Source organism: Fopius arisanus, unplaced genomic scaffold, assembly GCF_000806365.1.
Source record: "Fopius arisanus strain USDA-PBARC FA_bdor unplaced genomic scaffold, ASM80636v1 scaffold00026, whole genome shotgun sequence".
In the NCBI taxonomy this organism is placed as follows: domain Eukaryota; kingdom Metazoa; phylum Arthropoda; class Insecta; order Hymenoptera; family Braconidae; genus Fopius; species Fopius arisanus.
Genome location: NW_011887765.1, coordinates 1,244,931 through 1,260,773, shown reverse-complemented (window position 1 = coordinate 1,260,773; position 15,843 = coordinate 1,244,931). Strand labels below are relative to the sequence as shown.

At 36.7% G+C, this 15,843-nt stretch overlaps 1 protein-coding gene across 4 annotated transcripts in view; it reads right to left on the bottom strand.

Annotated features, from left to right (window-relative positions):
* The window catches only part of LOC105264996 (maternal gene required for meiosis), a 35,770-nt gene that overhangs the window by 13,106 nt on the left and 6,821 nt on the right, over positions 1-15,843 (bottom strand). Inside the window, exons 1-3 of one of the 4 annotated variants that reach the window (XM_011302253.1) lie at positions 12,967-13,043; positions 11,525-12,423; positions 11,038-11,145 (exon numbers count right to left, since the gene is read on the bottom strand). In XM_011302253.1, the coding sequence (XP_011300555.1) occupies positions 11,038-11,145; positions 11,525-12,400 (984 nt within the window). In that variant the 5' untranslated portion in view covers positions 12,401-12,423; positions 12,967-13,043. Of the gene's footprint in view, positions 1-5,714; positions 8,056-11,037; positions 11,146-11,524; positions 12,427-12,966; positions 13,044-15,843 lie in introns of those variants that run through there. The other 3 variants (XM_011302255.1, XM_011302252.1, XM_011302254.1) reach the window with 3 other exon arrangements.

Genomic DNA, 15,843 nt, shown 5'->3' with positions numbered 1-15,843 from the left:
TCCTGATGTTTGCACTCTGTATAAACAAACAAATATTTTGTTGATAATTGAAGAGCGATGCAGTTGACAAATCGAGAAAAGTAATATTCTTTTCCCAGCATTAACTAATGAGTTGACAATTTTAATTGGTCAAATAATTGTTGATTATTTCTGGGGACTTTACGAGTGATGATCTCCGGAGAAAGCACCCATAAAAATCCACGAGAAAAAACCATGGGAAAAAAGTTCGGCTTATCGTACTTGCATCTTAAAAGATGATTCATTACCCCGTATTCGCCAAACGCGGTTCATCCAAAATTACGATGAAAATTTTTCGTTAATCTCTGGTTAAAAATCATTTCATCACTTTCGTCATCACCAAATAACGGTTTCATCATCAGTCATTACGAATGTCGCAATTGATAGTATTCGAATTGAGTGTCTTAATTCGAAAGTAGCTTGAAAAAAAAAAGAAGAAAAACCTGCTCAAGTTGCAACCTAAATAGAATTATGCGCAGCGAATATAATGGGGCGAAGATGAGCAGACAGAGATGGGACAAGAGGGAGGTTGCAGAGGCACCTATTGCCACCCTCCAGTGATACTAGCCACTAGAGTCTGTTGAAGAGTACATCTCGTCGCACATGCACGTACGTCATTGTCAAAGAGTAGTCTCAAAAGTAGTTGCACACAACTTGTCACAGGTGCCCCCCTCCACCGTGGCCGCGATACGTCCCGTTTCGCCACATAATTACCCGCAACCCATGTGATGCACCCTCTTCACCGTTTTCGCACCGTTATTAGGTGAGTAAATAGAAAGGAGCGCCCCGGAAGCAACTGTTAAGTCCTCGGTTACCCGAGTGGAATATTCATTGAAATCTTGATTTGGTTCTGATTTAAACGCGATGCTGTAACTTGATGATCAGGTCCTGATTAAGTCCCGATTTTGGAACGTGATCACGCCCTGATTAAGTCCCAATTTTGGAACTTAATCGGGTTCTGACATCATTCATCCCCTTCTCCTGAGTCGAGATATAATTCAAATCCTGATCAGGTCTCCATGTTGCAACTTGATCAGACATGTATCTAAAGATAAAATTTCGAAATATGTATTGAATCGAGGTCAAGAGGTCACAACGAATTTATTTTCACCATTATTTTTACCTCCACTATTCTCGCATACTTTTTCAAAAGCAAACAATCGCCCAAGCTCTTCTCATGCGTTTACCCTAAAAAATATGTTGCACTATTTTTCACGTATTTCTGAGGGTAAATAAATAAAAACTAGGTTCAGTCTAAGTACGATAATTGTCATTACCCAATGAAATTCCCAACGACGACGGTCAATGCTGTTTGTCTCTACCATTTATTGGGTCTTATTCATTTTTTTTTTCCGTCTCTATCTTTCATTATCAATGAATTCTTTCTTTTTCTCTCCTATTTTCTTTTCTTAAATCGTTAAAGCCTACTTAAGTTTACGGTCAGTCGAGTGCGCCAGCTATATATCTATGAAAACTCGGTGCACGATCTCACGGGAACTTCGAGGCTCTCTTTAGCCTCCGGAGAATACAGATATTATACTTCACCGATTCTTATTTTTATTCCCTTCTCTACCTCTCCAACACATACATAACAGAAACGAACAGAACTCCTTCCACTTGAACTCGCCGGGGGACTTTTGTCACTGGTCTTTATGCACTTCCGGTTTCTTTCAAATTAAATTCAATTCAAGTGTCACAAATCGCGATTTCATCTTATTCCCAGATAAATCCAGCAGTGAATTGTCCAGACAAATAATTAATTAATTACCGAACGAACGAGTGACTTGAATTCAATTCTCAATTAACCAATCGACAAACGATATTGAATTATCGCCAAGGAATGATAATGAAGCAGATTAAAAAAATATCGAATTGACAATTTAATAACAGCTTTAATATCGGTAAAAAAAAAAATAAATCTAAGACTGCAATTAATTCAGGGTGGTGCTGATAAACAGTCTAGAACCGCACGCGGGAGCACACGGCAAATGAGGTAGTGCAATTAACACTGTGGGGTGGGGCTGGAGGGAGAGGGTAAAAAGGGCTGGGAGGCTGTGTTTAATGGCGGTTGTGGATAAATGGAAATGGGGACTTGTACGTTCGACAAGTACTTCTTGTTTCACCCTACTTGCCCGGATGTCAGAATCGATACTCCCAACCAAGAAGTACCCTACAAATATTTTAACAAATAGTACACGTTAAAATTTCACCCCTTCCACCCTCCCCCAACCAAATAATCAAAATCTTAAAATATGTGAAATAAAAAAATCTGCATCACGAATGAAAATAAAAGTGCTCTCGTTACATGTGATTGAAAATAGGCGTTTGTATTTTTAATATTGGATAATAAACACAATATAATAATATGTATACGTAATAATATTGCAATACGTAATATAGTGTTAGAATAACAAAATAAATTCCTAGTAGCTATTTCAATATTATTCTTATTCTTCATTTAAAACTCCTTATTACAATTGAATGATAAAAATAAATTTATTGTAGGAAATTAAACAAAGCACCGTCATCACAATAAGGGTTGGAAATGTGTTGCATTAACTATGACAACCCGTCGAGGAACTTTAGTCCAGAAACAATTTTTCATTGAGAAAAAATACATCACTCGAGTGGGATAAATGATTTTATCAATTTATCGTAATTGTGGGTGAATTGTTTCAGTGAATAATCCGAGTGTCAAATAAATTCCCACATTCCAATGAAATATTTCCCTCAATGAATCGTAATATTAATGCGATTTACCTAGATACCTAAGGATTCTCTATTATACAAAATTCTAGTCTTAAACATTCATTACGTATCATGTACACTGAATGCAATGAACTAATGAATCCAAGAGAAATAAAAGGCAATGAAGATTTCAGCCTGGTAATACTGACATACGCAGGTGTACGAAAAATGATAATCTTCCATCTCATATAAAAATTCAATTATCTCTATACACATTTACTGAAATGGTCCCGGACTGTGAGTGTCTCTCAATTCTACTAATTACACCTATAAATCCTTAATTATTATGCGCACGAATAGACGGTAAATGATAATTGAAAAAAAAAAAAAAAAATTCAACATCTTATGTACATTTTATCATTGAAATGACATATTCAAAGCGACGAAAAACAAAATACTGTTTCAACTACGAGAAATTATATTTTCCCATAATGCGATAAATAAACATTCTCTGTGATAATTGAAATAATGAGAAATCGAGCCAGTCAGGAGCCGAAGCGGTGCTTCTCCAAGATTTATCTATCTATCATAAGTCTATGTACATATTTATCTATCAGTTATCTTATTCACGAATAATTAGATAAAGTGATAGTCTATCACATGTATTCGTGCATTCTATTATAAATTTTTTTTTTCTTTTCATTATCTACAGAAAAGGGATATGCGGCAAATTGTTAATCGCGACATTATAACAGTCGAAATTAATATCCCTAGGACTTTAAGGATTGCTATCAACGCCTGTTGCATTGCGACCAACAATTTATTCATCATTCGCAACCCTAAACATTTAATTGAACAAATTTTCCTATTATATGGATTGTACTCTACGTCAGAGGTGCATTAAGTGGCGCCTAAGGTCGAAATTATTCAAAACGAAATCGTTAATTCCTCTACTAAATCCGAACACACCTAATTCAATAATCAGTAATGAAGAATTTTCATTAAATAATTTATTTTATTAACAACAGAAGCGGTGACAGTGGAAAGAGAAATAAAGGGTGTAATTTCGTGCTGTTAATATTGAAAATAAATTAATCATTTATCGCCGAATCGATGAAAACATGAGGCAAGCAATGGGATTAGCATCTATCGTGCATTTTTCATTCTTTTGCGTTAATTTTTTTTTTTTTGTGTTTTCTTGGATTTTTGGACACTCGACGAATCGAGTGTCGAAATAAATTAAATTAATTAATACTTCTGGCAATAATGTCCTCCCAAGGCTGATCGACACTGCAAATTTTCGAATGATTTAATATTCATTGAAATTGATAATCTCCCAGTCTGTCGAGTAATTGAATACAATTTAATGAATGGGGTAATGAAATTTTCGTGCAATTGATATTCGCGAATTTTTCGTAATCAGCGCAGAATCGAAGAACCTGTGGATCATTTGACCTATCTTTGTTTACAGAGGTATTTTTCCATTTTTTTTACAAGCAATTCGTGTTGTTTTTCGTCGGCTACATTTAAAAAACTTTAGGTTCGTACGTGTACAGGTGCTCGCGCAGGCAAATCCCTAAATTCATTAATAATTCTAGATATATTGATGGACAGATCGAGAGAATCGGTTGCCGCGCGAGAAAACTTAGACTTTTCGTTAAAATAATTCATGGGGAAGTTCACACGTTCAACTACCGATTAATCTACGAATTATTGCACATAGAGTGGAGAATAATGACGCGATATTTCTATCTACGGAGAATCTCATTATAATGCGCACGGGGTGTGGGAGGAAGGATTGATAAATATGAGAAGCCACGTGTAGAAAGGATAAGATAAATATATTTGAATTCCACTTTTCGAGGAGACATCTCCCTCTTATGATCGAGCGATTAATCAATTCGCGATAAATTTTACAACAAAATTTATGCTGAAGTGAAATTTCATCCGTTAGAATTGCTCTCTGTGTCCGGAGAAGACAACAATAATTACACTAATATTATCAAACAGCTGTTTAAACTTTCCGACCAAAATTTACATAACCGAGGAGATTAGAAGAATCTCGACGTTGAGAAAAAAAAATTTATTAACTCGTTGAATTTCACAATCGAGATATGCGACGACCGCAGGGCAATTCGAGGCGAACTCCGAGATTCGCCGAATAATTTCGCAATACTCAAAAATTTTCCAAAGTTTTAGCAATTTGAATTTCAAAAACCGCGGATTTAACAATCGATTTTAAATCACAGCAATAAAAATTACACTAATATATTCCCCCAATATTTTCAGTAGAACGAATAAATTTTCCCTAAAAAATCCAATAAAACCCGATATTTAAATGATTTCCGCCTTATCATCATCATTACCATCATCATCACAGCTCTTTAATCACGTCCCGACATTTTTGCGTTTAATCCTAGCACCGATTAGTCCCTTTGATGTAGCGAATTGATCGTTCGAACTGGAATGTCCCAGATATCCTATAGTATCAAAGGCATATTCCCCCTTTTTCATTTTTTTTTACCTAATTCTGCAGTAGCACTTATTTTCTCATTGAAATGATTCGCCTTAGAGTCTAGAGACACCCACCTCTTCAAACGCGTTGCCAATGAATATTTCAACGATCGATCGATTGCAACTACTTGCGAGCTCGTGCGGGAGAGGATAACACACAGAAAAGTAAAATAATATCGTTTAACTTCACGAAGACAAAGCAACTTGCCAACGATAAATTCCGTTTGATGGTGGAGGCACAATAACACGAATTCTCCGAACAACACTGTTCAAAATTTCTTGAAATTTCAGGCCTTCTAAATTTTTAATTGCACGTCATCTAAATTTTTAATACCACGAGTTATCATTCTATCCATGAAAAACGATTTCTAAATTTCTAATCCATCCTGAAAATGACAAATTACCAGAATATTAACGAAAAATTAATTAATTCATAAAAAGATTCTGTTATTCACCTTGAAATTTCAAATGTAATTTACCAACAGTGAAGTGGATGAAAAAAATTCAGCAAAAATGTAATAAAAAAAAATAATAATCCAGCGATAATTTAGCCTGATCTCTCAGAGGAGTGATAAACTCTGAAAAATGAAAATGATGTTAAATAAAATCTGTATCATCATCATTCCTTCCTAGTATTCCGCTTGAAAGCCCTCGTACACACAACGAATGGATAATACGCAGGGTAAAGAGAGACAGAAACAACAGACATAAATAAATAAAGAAGATGGACAGTAGTAGCTCAAGATCAATATCACCGAGTATGCAGCCAACTATGTAACGATTAATAAAAATTCTCCCTATCTATCTTAACACGTTGGGTACAACCTAAAAATAGATACTGTAGAAATTAATTAAATAAAAAAAAAACATGAAATTGCATTTAGAGGCTTAGGTATATTGCACTGTCTCAATGGCTAAACCCCGCCGTTAAAGTTGTCTCTGGACTCGGGCTGTAATTATAAACAAAAAAAAAAAAGAATCTATCGTAACAAAAAGGTGAAAATTCGGTAAAATCGTTGGGCCTCTGAACAAACAGATGGATAAAAGCCACTATGCCAGCGCACTCTCAATAATTCCCAAAACAATGGAAGATAATTATCAAACGAAAATTAACAGGCCCAATTCTGTTGTCTCCCCGTACGCATTTTCCCCCAGTGTTACAAAAAAAAAATTCTTTTCATGTACTCCATTCGCATTTTATCATCGCCATACGTTCAGCGCACACACACCCCCCAATCACCAACAAAAATCCGACATTCACCCCCTAGTGAACATTTGAACCGACGAAATAACCCCCCAATCCCTTTCGAATCCTTCCAAAAATCCTCCATCAACTGTATAAAATATTCTCAATCGTATCAACAACAGTCATCGTACATCGTACAACGTTAGTACATTATTACAATAGTTATAGTTATCATAATCAATATATAGTATTCACAGCATTTTATCAAAATCTCTTAAAAGCACCAACCGTGGCGGCTCAATTTTTTCAACTGAATTTTTTCAACTCCTGCCTATATCTCCGCGACGATAACCAACACCGCGATATTCTCGGCTGATTGAATCTCTCATACCTCTAAAAAAATCAATCTCTCTGCATGTTCAAACCATTTCTCGTTACTCTATTCACTCCATTCCAATCGTACCTCTCAATAGTTTACCGATATACGTATAATTAAGCTAAACCATTTTTTTTTTGTTTATTTTTTTCATGAATTTTTTTTTTTTTGTCTTAAAGCACTGATTAAACGAGGGAGCAGGTTTTACCGTGTCCCTCCCCCTGAACACGCGTGTACCACCCATCCTAACCGAAATAATCACAGGACTAACTATAAATACCTATCCCGGGTAGGGGAGGGGGAGAGGGTGCCGCAATGTCTTATCAGCTCTCGATAATTATAATTACACTGAAATCCGCTTGTTAGAGTAAAATCCAATGATAGCATCAACCCCTGTTGATGTTTTATTCGGTGAATCGAAGTCGGACGCGAGGATACAACTAAAACGATCGGTGGATAATCGATAATCGACAATGAATAATGGTAAACTGTAAGAATGACAATGGTGAATAGAATGATGTGGTAAGGACGGGTGATAAAATTGGAGGCACCGCTGTGACACCTCGCGCCCACTAAATGACACTTTTTTTTTTTTATCTTTTCTTTTTTCTTTATCCAGGATATTGGCAAATAGTGTTGATCGATAAACACTTGTATCATGATCATCACTCACAACTCAATGATGGGGTGGTGGTGGTGGTTGTGGTGTTTCCTCCTCAGTTGGATCAACAGGACTCGGTGATAAAAATTTTCTAACGTACTTTGGATAATGGGTTTTCTCATGCGCCTTAAGTATCGTTGATCTTGAGAATGTTTTACCGCACAATGTACATCTGAATGGTCTTTCACCAGTGTGTACACGACAATGATCCTTCATATGGTGTCTAAGTTTGAATGCTTTACCACAAAATTCACACTTGAATGGCCTATCACCAGTGTGAGCTGGTAAATGGGCTATTAATGAGCCAACATCGGGAAATGATTTACCACAGAATTTGCAAAGTACAACACCGGATGTTGGATCTGAATGGGCAGCCAGCTCTAGGTCCATTGGCTCAACTGGACCACCGGGGGGATAGTGTGCCTCCGGTGGCAGGTGCATACCAGGCTCAAGGCCCAATTGGGCCTGCAGCTGCAGGTGAGCCGCTTGTTCGCGGTACTTGAGGGACTCGAGGCTGTGCGATAGGATGTGACGTGTCAGCTTGCTCTGGTGAAGGAACGAGGCACCGCAGTACATGCACGCAAACACCCGCTCATCCACACCCATCAACTCCTGCAACCAAACAAACAAGAACATCAACTTCTTGTCTTCCGGCTAACGCTATTTTAGCACGCTCACACGCTCCCTCACTTTTTACTTCTCTTTTTCAACTAATTCCATTTGTTTTATTTTACTTTTTACTTTTTTACTTTTTTTTCTCTCTCTTTTTCATCAACAAACTTGAGATATCGTCAACTTTACGTCCTTCCACGGTCACAGATTGACTGCTCCAAGGCTTTTACTCATTTTTTTTTTTTTCATTCCTTTCTTTTTTTTAAATCAACAAAGTGATTATTCAGGTCTAGGACTCTGCACGTGACTCGACTGATCTACTTCCGGCACTTCCGCCACTTCCGCAACTTCCGTAAATTTCGCAACTTCCGGTATCATCGGTTATCTCTCAACAATAATTACTTGTCCATTTGGAATGTGTGGATTTTATTGTGGCTAGTCTACTTTTGGTGGCAAAAGTTATTATTTTTCTCAGTGCAGTGCCACCTGCAGAGTCTAATCTCATTAATTTTCTCCAGTCTTATTGCGGTCTTTCTTTCGCTAATAATCTAATCTTCTCTGAATCAATTATCCAGTGGCAAGTGTTTTTCCACTTATCACGGTTTTTCATATATTTTTTTTATTATTAAACGTGAAAAAACAACGGCAGCACAAGAAGTTGACGCTCATTTTTGTTTGGCGCGCCCCTCCCACGGTTATATATAAATTTTATTAATAATTTATCTTTTTTTTTTGTCAAAACTATGTTGGGTGTGTATATAGTAATTATAATGGTAACATGTAGATGTCGAAAGCATGATTTCCATCAATTCCCCAGAGATTCATCCCCACGTGACGGTTCACGTGGGTCTGTGTATTATTTAAAATTTTATTCTTGTTTTTATCATGAAAATTTATTTATGCCGCAGCGCAATAATAATATCGGAGCAAAGGCATTGCACTCAACCAAACAACAATCGAAAAATACAATTATAATGATAAAATGTATGAAAATAAAAAATGATGTAATAATGGAATTAAATGAAAAAATATATAATGTCGATATATCGCACACTATACACGATATCTTCGAGTCAATATATACATACATAGTAATCATACTTGGTACATATTGGATATGTAAAATTGAAATTAATTCCAGCGATTTCATTGGACGGCGGATGAATTTCAATTTACTCTCCTCAGTGATATATCGTATATGGTTATATATGCGGATATATACATGTAGATTTGTATATATAATATATAGAGATGTTAAAAACAATCATGGCCAAAAAACGAAGGTCAACTTCTTGACAGTGAGCTAGCAAGACAGGCTTTGGCGGAGGAGTTTATTTTTTATTTTTTATTTTTTTCAATTAACACTGAGAAAATTTTTCACATCCAGACAAAATGGAGAAATCAGATTTGTCAATTTTTTTTTGGCACCCATTTGTTTTTCCAAGCGTAAATTTCAAACAGGAATTGCAATTTTTATGGATGACCTAATTGTGCCTCATTCTATGAAAATTTATCGCGGGGTAATTGTTAATTGATTTTTTAATGGGAAAATTAATTATCTCATGAGCAATGAAAATTTGGGGGAACTCTTCCCTCGGGTCGTTTCAATTGAAATTGATAATTTCAGTGGAAAAGGAAAATGACACATCTGATTTAATCACTTTGTTACGAAAATCAACAATTATAGCTAATTTAACAATGAGATCTGAAAATGCATTAGCCAACAGAATTTGCAAAATCAATGTCTCACGTACGAAACATCGAGTTCAGATAATTAATCGATACAATTACGACTTAATTATCAATAAATTTCGTGAAAAGTTCTTCGTTAACATCAACAAATTATCCCTGACTAAAAGACAAGAAGATATTCTCAATAAATGACCAACAAACTATTTCCACGATTACTGCATCTGCGAATCGTCCGATAGAATGACAAACTAGTTTTTTAAACAGATTCGCTGGTATAAAGATCAAGAGAAAAGAGGATAAATGGATAAATGTCGTGGTTGATGGATTGCGGGTACGTGGGCGGTACTTTTCTAATAGTAAATACCCAATGATAAATTTTCATGTATTGGGAAGGGCTAGTTGATTTACTGTCTGTGTATCGGGCTGAAGATTAAGAGAGCGAATACATAAAAGACAGAGAGTGAGATAAAGATATCACATATGTATGCGTGTGCGAGAGGGATAAATGATACATATATATGGACATAAGGCTGAATACGACGATACGCGAAAATAAAAGCGTGGAATGAGAGACGGCACACGAGAAATAACAGACTTTATCAAAAGTGAGAATAGTATGTCATGCACGCACTTTCCAACGATTTATGTCTCAAAATTTGTTTTACGCCGCAAGATGAGGGGTTGCCAACGACCTCTTTTTTTTTAATCATCAAAATCCTTTTTTATCAGCCACTTGTGATCGTAGTAAGACGTAATTTATTTATCTAATTTTTTTGATTATCAATATTTATTTTAATCAAGAATATTCAGCTTTTGCTGATCGAATAATGGAGGGAGAGCAGCGAACAGCAAAGCTTTTTATTGTCATGCTAGTTTACTCACATGCAATCGCCATAATAATTACTTAATCAGCGTCAAATAATTGCTTTAATTATGTATCGACAATATCTTGGAAGGAGTTGATGTTGCTTGACACTTTCGAACAATCGGTAATGGACCAATGATAATTCCACAAGTGATATAACCCGATACATAATACAGCAATTGATCATTGTGTTGAAGAAATTGTTGTTCTCATTAAAATTATCATTGGCAACCTAACGACCTCGCTTCTTTCATTTCTTTTGTAAAATTATTCAAATTATTGCATATGCGTGTCAGATTTTTATAGTCAGCTGGCAATAATTAATGTATATATAGATATGAAATGCATAAGAAAGAGCTATAATATATAGATATACGAGAAATATTTGAATAACCAATTGTTTTATGGAAAAAAAAAATTCATACCGAAAAGAGACTCACCGGATCTGGTGGGAGTCTGTAATCCGTTGATATTTCACTGCTGGCACAGCGTTCCTCGGTCGATCTGTCCCAGTCCACTTCCTTCTTCAAGGACTGCAAAAGAAACAATGGAAAAAAATTTTATTACCATTAAAAACAACAGATTTTATAGTCAACCGGGTAAAATGTCTCAATCAATTTTTTATCCGTACAAATATATTCAGATGTTAATTTTTAACTGAAACTTCTTGTCAAACTCCATAAGACATTTCTTTTTCATAGTTTCACCGATATTTAATTGAGCTCTGCAATTAAAAATGGTACAGAGTGAATGTGAATGAAAGGAGTGAAACGAGTTTCCATTTGAAAAAATTTCGAGCTCTTCGATATGATAAATATTTCATTCAATTGAATAAAATGAGAATGAACTTGGCCGGTTGAAATGCCAATGAATTTAATAAATGTAGTGTTAAAATAATAATTGAATACTTACAAGAGGTACCTGTTGAACCGGTGGCAGGCCAGAGGGTCCAGCAAGTGGTTCAGTGCTATGTGGGGACGGAAGCCGACTCTGTGGTAAATTCAATGGCAATGCACCAGTGGTACTAGTGTTATTACTAAGAGTCATATCACTTGGACCACTGTGCACAGAAATAGGACTGAGTGATCCCCTGGTCTCCTCCAAGCTGACAGCATCCTCGGAGTCTCTTCTCGGTCTATCAAGCGCAAGTGGTCCAGTACAAGGACTACTAGCTCTAGCCGGTGATACCGGACACTCAGTCATATCAACAGCCTCAGAATTTTCACAAGCCGTCAACGACACCTGTTGCGAATTCTGATTCTGATTGGTATTCTGCTGCACCATCACTTCATTGTCCTTGATAATATCCTTATCCCTGTCTTTGTCCCTCTCTTTGTCCCTCTCGCGTGTCTCATTTCTATTGTCACGCGGTGTATCAGGTGTGTTGTGCTGCTGCTGCTCGTCCCTCGATGCAACTGCTGCATTGATATTCGTCATGTCCGCAAGACCCTTTACCTTGAGACTCTCAGCGGTCTTCAGCAGAGCCGACAATTGGCAGTACTCGACATTAACCTCACCCTTGTACATGAAGTCAACTAGAGTACGTAATTCCGTAAATCTTACGTCCTTGAGTATGACAATGGGATGACGATTTGGATGATCTAGGAATAGAGCTTGAAAATAGCTTGAGCAAGCTGATAGGACAACTTTGTGCGCACGTATCGATGGACCCTCTGTGCACGCCAGTGTCACGTCAACCAGTGATTCAGACTCAAGTAGCTGACTGAATACACCCAGCAAGTTGCTCTGATGATTGTTCCACCTCAGGCAGTAATGCTCACTTCCCATGTCTGAACTGACCCGCAACCCTGCTGCTTCATAGAGATGGGCAAAAGAAAACATCATGGGTAAAACAAAAGAAAAAAACTAATGGTGAAAATTAAAACGTACACTGGTGAAAACGTGGGATGGCAAAGCGCCTCTAGGATAGACTAGTGGTTATAGTCTTGGGTGATTGGCTTAATTTTCTGCCTCTACGGTCGTTAACTTAGAACCAAGTTGATGGGGGGTTATTTTCCTATTCAACCGCTATGAAAATGAACTGATATTTCTCCCTTTCTTTTTTCTTTTTGACCATCATTCAACACACGAGACGCTCAGGGATTGTTTGTCTGACTGCTTTCAAGTGTTTCATCAAATTTCATGACGCTTCTTCGGTTGCACTTGTCAAATTTATTCTTCACATTGTTTTCAGTTAATTAATACAATTAATTGATTAATTATGGTTAGTTGTGAGGTATATGGATGTAGAAAAATATTGAAAATGTTGGAATGCCATCAATACATCGGTAATGACTCTTATCCCGGATACCTGTCAGTGACATTGACAATTGACAAGCCAGCGGGATACTCACCACTCGCTTATCTCCGACATACAATGTGTGACTGGTTTTTACATAATAAATTATCGCGAGAATAATCGTCAGCGACTCAGGTTTCATCGGAAGGCTTATCTCCAACGCACTTGTGCTCCAGAGAAGTTAAGGAATCACCGAGTGATTACATTGATCTGCACGTGCCGACACCAACGGATACTCGATTTATACAATTTTTCCACGGTTGGAAATAATTTCTCGGTGAATACATTGAAGATGAAAAAATTGCGAAAGGGAGGGAGAGAGGAATGAAAGGATCGAGGCGAGTTCTCTCGGTCACTGGCGAGATAACGAGTCAGTAAAACGAGCCATTTGCCATGATAACGAGCGGTGGAAAAAAAAAAGAAAACGAAGGATGAGGAAAAAAAAAGAGCTCGTCTCGGGATTTTAGAATTAAGAACCGGAGGTACTACCACGTGGAGATGAGTATCAACTTACGCAGAGTTAAATCTAATGAGAGGTAGCGAATTCTTGATTATTTGTTGGGGAAATTGCAGGGTGGGAGAGAAGTTCCGCGCGAAAATTTTTGAATGAATATTTTTGGGATATAATTGAATTTTCGGTAAATCGGTAATTCAGGGGATTATTGATGAAGTTATAATATTTTTGTGGGAAGTTTAGAATTAATTGAATATTTTTGGAAGTTGAAGGGAGAATTGAATCCGTAAATCGTGTAGGGTAGTTCAATCGATGAATCTAATGCCGCGTAACCCTTATAAAAAAAAAAATGTATTGAGTGACGTCTTGGATTGAAGACTTTTTCACGTTCTTTGAGTATGTAATATAATAATGTCCTCTAATATTTACGGTGTTATAAAAAAAATTTATCAAAAGCGAACCGAAAAATGAAGAAAATCGTCATTTCCCGGATTATCAACATTATTGATCGCTGGATGATTCCGAGAATGGTGAAATGATTAAAATAAAATCTCGAGTTGCTCCCGGGACATTTGAAGAATTTTAGAGAGGCACAAGGAACTTGGAAATTTTTTTTCCGAGCAAAGATTGATCCTCGAATGTCTGGAACTCCCCTACAATGTTTAATTAGCAGTTGAAAAGTTTTACATCAATTCTCAGTTGAATTTTTTTCCAACTTTATATTGTTTAATTCGCATGGAAGAGCTGTATTTATCTTCGAAACATCAAACTGCAGAGGCAACAGTCTGTATTTATCACCAGAGAGGGTGATAAATACGTGAAAAAATAAAGAAGCGGAGAAAATGTACATTTACGCGGGCGACAATTATCCAAATCAATCTGATTGCATCGTATCGCAAAAGCTGAACGGAAAACGCACTGAATCAACTACCGAGAATCATTTCCGTCCATGTACTAAACTGAAACTTGTAAATGAAAAATTTGTTATCATGTAAACGACATTTTTCATTATCTCTCGGTGGAGATACGGCAATTGTTAATAGATACTCGAAGAGGTACGCACTTGTATTAGTGGAGAATAAATTAAAAAAGGTGAAGCGCAATTGAAGGTGAAGTACTTCGAACTAAAAAATTATCGAGGTTTCCCATCGGCTCATGAATGCAACAAAGTTTATCGGAATTAATTTACCGCTCGAAGCTCATCAATAATACCGAGAAAAAGTGCGTATGACATCATTAATGCGGCGTTTCAATGTTTTTATAACTCGATAAAACATGTCAGTGGCTTTTGCTCTTCATTAATGCAACAAACTTGCAGTTTTTTCATTAATTTCCGTAATTATCCGCTACATAGTCGAGGAGTTTACACTTGTTGCGTGACAACTTTAACTGCTGTCTTTTTATAATAATAAAAGTGGAATATTGACGCGTGCATGACTCCAATGACTTACAGGTATTTGAAAAAAAAAAATTGAGACAACGCGTGAGTTATTGAATAGTGATTGACGTGGAGGGAAAATTCTTCATTTGAATGAAGTCAATGCAACAATTTATTTAATATTCTGCGTCGTGAAGTGTTATATAAGGGGGAAGTTGAAGTATCTCTTGTTGCATTATTTATGCCACTTCAGAGGTTTTCTCTGGGTCAATCCATTTATAATAAACTGGACACGCATGTCTGTGCCAACCGACATGCGTTGACTTATCACAACCTTATCTATGGCTTTTTTCGAAAATTTTTTGTCTGAAATTTTATGGAGCTTTATACAGTATCGTCTGATCTTTCAACTGTATGATTTTTAATTCAGTGAAGGAGTTCATTAGATTTCTCTTTCAGCTTCGGAATTCAGGGGAGAATTAAATGGCAAATACTATCGTGGAATTATTCTGCTATAAAATTTAACTACAATTTTCATAAATTTAACGGAATATCCAACAATTGTTAATGGTCAAAACAACGTCGAGCAAAAATTCCTAGTATTTATGGGGTAATAGGTTCATTTGAGAGGTAGGTTGTGGAATAATTAATATGAATGCCAGAAAATTGGCTATAAATATGACAAAAATTACAGTGTCGTATCGTAAAACTTGTTGCACTCCCGATTTTTTAACTGTCAGTTAAATAAACTCAATTCACCGCAGTAAAATAGTAATTTATCAGTAATTTTTTGTGAACGTTTGAAAAGAAAATGCAATTTTAACGGGAATGAAAATATCGATATTTTCATTTGTCGATTTATTTCAAGAATTCGCCATTTCCGGGAAAAAATTTCACCGTCTAGTGTGTGACTCCGGCGATCACCCAAGCTAAGCAACGCTCAGTTGGGTTAGTACTTGGATGGGTGCCCGCTTAGTCACACCCATCGGCGTGTAGACTGCCGCCGTCAGGCACGGGTGCGGAGAGCTGGTGTGTTCACCGAGTCAGTGTGACTGATGAACACAGCAGAATCCCCGCAGTACCGGCCGGCTGCGCTACTG